Consider the following 5025-nt stretch of genomic DNA (forward strand, 5'->3'; position numbering starts at 1 on the left):
AAATTATGTCAAGTGGGAATTAATTTTTGCCGCTTTACACATAGATGATGATTTTGTTTTGAAAATGTTAAGTACCTTATCTCCAGTCTCTGCAAACTCAGCAAACATTTTCCACTCTTTCAGGTCCCTCTTCTTGCATTGTGCTGCTGAATACAGCAGTCTGGTACCCGGCTTGTTCAGGTAGGAGGAGAACCACTCTGCAGCCTGGTCTCCACAGTCGACTCCTTCTCCTGCCACTGCAAACACTCTGGGAGACACAGACATGGTTTAGCTAATATAATTATTTGTAAAGGTGCAATGGCCTGGTGAATCCCAGTCCCAGATTTATGAATAAAATAACACTGCATTTCGTTGAATGCCAAGAAATCATTTATTTCACCGACTTACAAGAAGGATCTAGGGTTGTTATGAATTGTCATATTCATTACTGTGAATTTCTCGCTGACTCTGTACATATCACACTGTCACTTCCTAACAGCCTGTGGTGAGACAATTCTATCCTCCAATTCAACTTTACTTCCTCCAAGACTGTGTGCGAGAAGACCATTTTGACCCCCCAATTTGACCTTCCTGTCAGTCTGCAGTTACACAGTTTCCCCCTCACTTCCTCTCACTTTACAGTATTCAAATACCTGGACACACAAGCAAACAAACAAACAAACACACCAAAAATGATAATGTTATAGTGCTAAAAAAGGCACCCCAGAAGTGAATATGACCATTGAAGTTACTTTGTGTGGACAAGCCTGCCCTCCTGCAGACTGCTTGGCAGCTTCAGGGTGTCCATTTCAGGTGCATCCAGGCACAGGCTCCCGTCTTCAGCAAGGCTGGACTTCACCAGGACAAGGGACGGCTCCTGCCGAGCTGTGATGAAGTGGTCCTTATCATTCACCACCAGCCAGTGCCTGACAAGGGGTATCATACAAGACTCAGTCGTCACACTTTAACTTGACTTTGACTAACTGGGATCCACAATTACAGTACAAAATCATTATCATACCGTACAAGTGGACTCGATTTCTGCAACATTGCATCTCATTAAAAATGTATGATGATAATCAACTCTCTACCCAAAGTCTGATATATTCAACCACCAAATGAGTGTAAACACAATATGGGGAAATACGACATTCTGTACAGTACCTTGACTATTAATAAAGAAAGTCACACAGACCTTAAAGTCTTAACCTACACACATACCAAATATTATAAGTCAGTTAGAATGTGACTCAATAGTTTCTTGAGTAATGCTGACAGGGGAAGAAAAGAGTGGGAAATAGTGAGCAAAGAAAAAGCATTGAACAACCTGTCCCTGCTACATTAGCGTAGCAAGGGAAATATAATAATTTCTATAATATCATGTAAACTGACCTGTCCAACAGTGCTTGGTGCTTCAGTCCTATTGGAGTGACCAAAGCCTCCTCCACCAACAGTCCCCTGCAGGACTTCACTGGGTAGATGAAGATGCTGGAAACGGTCCCTACTTTCTCATAGGACGCCATTCTCTTTGAAGACCAAAATCCTATAACTAAAGAGTCAATTGAAGTCAAATTGGGACCCTTGGTGACTCTAAATTTGCCTCTTAAGTCTCATAAGTCTCTTTGCCAGGCTGCCTGGCGTGACTGGAAAGTGTCACATAAACTAAGACAAAATGACCCAAATAACATTAAGTATTACTTAACGCAAGCCATGCATCACGCAGTGATTTGTAATGATGCCCCTTAGTTTAAAATATTACCCCTTTTTTTAATAGCGGCACCAGAAAGCCACTGAACGCGTTGCACACAAAAACAAGTGGCAAGAAACAGCGAAAACGCTTCACCGTTGAATGCCGCCAATGCTTTTCAGGGTAAACAGCCATTTCCTTTCAGTGTACGGTCGCCCGATTAGTGTGTTCACAAAGTTCACCACCTCACCGCAAACTGACAAGGGCATTGCGTTACACAGCCGGCCAGTGTTGTTAAGCCCCCGTTTCCAGTGTTTTAGGTTCCAACTTACCTGCTGATTTTCATAAGTGTGTTGCCTGCAAATAAATAATCTCATTGATAGCTGGTACTACCGGTTACTTGAAATGTATTGAGGTCAGACAGTGTCTCATAATTTCGGTGGCCCAGTACCCTGACCTATGGCCGAAGGCACTCAGCACTGTCTGCCCAAAATACCTGCATGGCATGTCAACCTTTGCCCCGCGCCCAGACGAGTCACAGTGTACCCCAGACCTGGTTGCTTCTAGCTCCTAAACAAAGATAAGGTCGCTTAACAAAGCACTTGCACCTCCTGCACACAGCCCATGGTCCGACCTTTCAGGTTCAAGTATAGGGCAAAGTTAGCAAACCAAAGGTTACACTTTTTGGCCAGATTTTAAAAACACATTCGTCTGTCCTCTCTAGCAGAAAACTGTACCTTTGTGAGCAAAATTTACACGCTAAAGATTATTTAAATGATTAGTAAAGAAAAACTATGCGTATCATTTTACAGACCCCTCCCCTCAGTCTACTTTGGTCTCTCCCTTTCAGGGGCCGAGGCAAAACAAAACCCACCCATATCATGCATCCAGTCACAGCAGCCAAGTCGTGACTGTGGACAGACAGGCAACTTAAGATCACTTAAGACACTCACTATTAGTCTAAGAGTAGTGGGTATTCGTCGGTCTTACAAGACCATGAAGTACTTCATGAAATCTATCATTACGACCTAATTAATTGTTCCCATGTACCGTCACGATATATAAACAAACTTCTGTTGTAATACGCCTAGCCTCCTTAGCAGGCTCTTGCTAGGACTCGCCTTTTGTAATGTTTTTTTTTCTAGTGGCATATACAAAAAAATAGAGATCATGTATTTTTCTATCAATTCGTCACACAAACATTAAATGCAGTCCACATTAAAACAGCCCTGTCCAATTGATTTCATTCTAACTCCGGCCATTCACTTCTAACAAGATTTTCTGATACACGATATAAGCTTCTCACCGATAACGCTATAAATACGATTAAGATAGATGTTAAGTTAAGTAAGTACTATCATCCAGCCAACCAACTCAATTGTCTGGACCAACCGGCACTTTCCCTTAACCACTTTCCGGAGTCACACAGGAAAAAAAGATTCTCTGTTCCTTTCAAGTACGGGGAAAAGGTTCGCTAGATGAACCTCACCATCACTGTCCGGCAAAGTGATGTAAATGATATTGATACGGTGATAGCCTTCCTCCGGTACTATTTGTGCTGTTTGTCACGCGAGTAGTACTTTTAGTGCGTGCATCAAAGCGGACAAAACCTTTCTGCGTGCACTGCGAGCCACATACATTCGAATCCATTTAGGTACTGATTCTATGCAGTAGGCTACTGCATTGTTCTGATGGAGGACAGGGACGAGTGGAGAAGAACCCATTGTCTCCCGTGTTGACATCCCCGTTCAAGGGTTCACTGCATCGTCCAAGATTTGCGATCGGAGAACTGAATGCAAGGTTGAATTGATCTGTCATTTGCATCTTGCAATTCAGCGACCACTCTATGACAATTATTGATGAGGTTTTTCAGTATAGCCAGAATAACCACAAAAACGGGCACACATCAATGAAGATTATACATCCAGGTAGAATATTACATAATGCAAAAAAAATCAAGCAACTCTTCAGAGGATTTATCCAGTAGCTTGATTTATTCTGTATTACATAATCTTGATTAAGTATTCATAAGTAACACCCAGGAGTCAAGATATTCAACATCATCTCCAACATTATACTACACCACTTTTGTCAGTACGATTGAATAAATTTCCACCTCTCTTCATCCCTTTCGAACCCCTCTTTTGTGTTAGAACATCCAATGTGGGTTTGAATGAAACTATTTAAAATTATGACAGAGACCAGAGGAAGCTGAGATGCGCGGACGTCTCTCAGTCCACCTGTGCGAACACGGCGTCCCCGACACGGATGGTGCCCTCCTTGTCAGCAGCCAGGTGAGCCCCGAACATGGGTGAGGTGCCAAACTTTACAGTCATCCCCCGAAATTTTGAGTTATCCCCCTTGCGATCTTTTGAACGCCGTTTGTACGTCAGTTGAACTTACTGAAAACCTTACTGAATGACCTTTTTAATCTGGAAAGGGATAACTGAAAAGAAAGGCACCTTTGAGCCCAACGCACGCCCAGACGAGTCACGGTGTAGCCCAGACCTGGTTTCTCCTGGCTCCTAGATAAAGATAAGGCCCCTTACCTTGAACCTGCAGGGTTCAAGTCGCGCAAAGCACCTGTTGCACACAACCCATGTTTTCACCCTCCGAACTTTCAGGTTCAAGTACAGGGCAAAATATGCCAAAGTTGTTTTTTGCCAGATTTAAAAAAATACACAATACCAAAATCATTTGCCTCACTTTGCCGGACAGTGATGGTGAGGTTCATCTGGCGAACCTTATAAGTTATATATATCTGTACTTTTTTGTCACGTTCGGTAGCACTTTTAGTGCGCGCAACATATTGGACAAACCCTCGCTGCCGGTCACGAGCCTCATTGGACTCAATGTACTTACTTGTTGTTATAGATTCTATGCTGTACGCTACTGCATTGGCGAAGATTGATGGAAGCTCCTGGAAACGGGCCCAGTATCGGCAAACCCATGGCCAGAAACTGTTATGTAACAGGGACAGCACATCTGCATTGAAAGTAGCGCTTAAATTCTTCCAACACCATTGCGGCATCCGTACGCGTGTTCTGTCGAAAGTACTGCCTCGATGAAGAGGATTCACTCCTTTCAGAAATCTGCAAGAAGATACCAAGCAATTAGTCGATCCTCTGATGCGCACATATACGATCTAGGCAAATTTACATCACTGGGGTCCGCGTGAAAAAGGCCAGGAAAGATCGGAGAACTGCGAGATAAATTTTTATTCAATGAGAAAGGGAGCAGTTTTTCTACGATTCCAGTCCATCTTTTCAAGAAAAATCTTGGACCTTTACATAAAAAAGTGGACCAAAAAGTGGACCTTTACATAAAAAGTGGACCTTTGAGCCTTGTGGGGGGGGGGG

General features: G+C 43.1%; 1 protein-coding gene across 1 annotated transcript in view; it reads right to left on the reverse strand.

Annotated features, from left to right (window-relative positions):
• LOC109483784 (mitochondrial amidoxime-reducing component 1-like) overlaps positions 1–2299 on the reverse strand; it is a 9179-nt gene extending 6880 nt beyond the window's left edge. The window contains exons 1-4 of the mRNA XM_019786883.1: positions 1999–2299; positions 1372–1505; positions 732–905; positions 76–247 (exon numbers count right to left, since the gene is read on the reverse strand). Coding sequence (XP_019642442.1) covers positions 76–247; positions 732–905; positions 1372–1505; positions 1999–2043 — 525 coding nt within the window. The 5' untranslated portion in view covers positions 2044–2299. The remainder of the gene's footprint in view (positions 1–75; positions 248–731; positions 906–1371; positions 1506–1998) is intronic.
• Between the last annotated feature and the right edge of the window lie 2726 nt (positions 2300–5025).

The sequence above is a fragment of the Branchiostoma belcheri genome, unplaced genomic scaffold, assembly GCF_001625305.1.
Source record: "Branchiostoma belcheri isolate BF01 breed outbred unplaced genomic scaffold, Haploidv18h27 scaffold66, whole genome shotgun sequence".
Taxonomy (NCBI): Eukaryota; Metazoa; Chordata; class Leptocardii; order Amphioxiformes; family Branchiostomatidae; genus Branchiostoma; species Branchiostoma belcheri.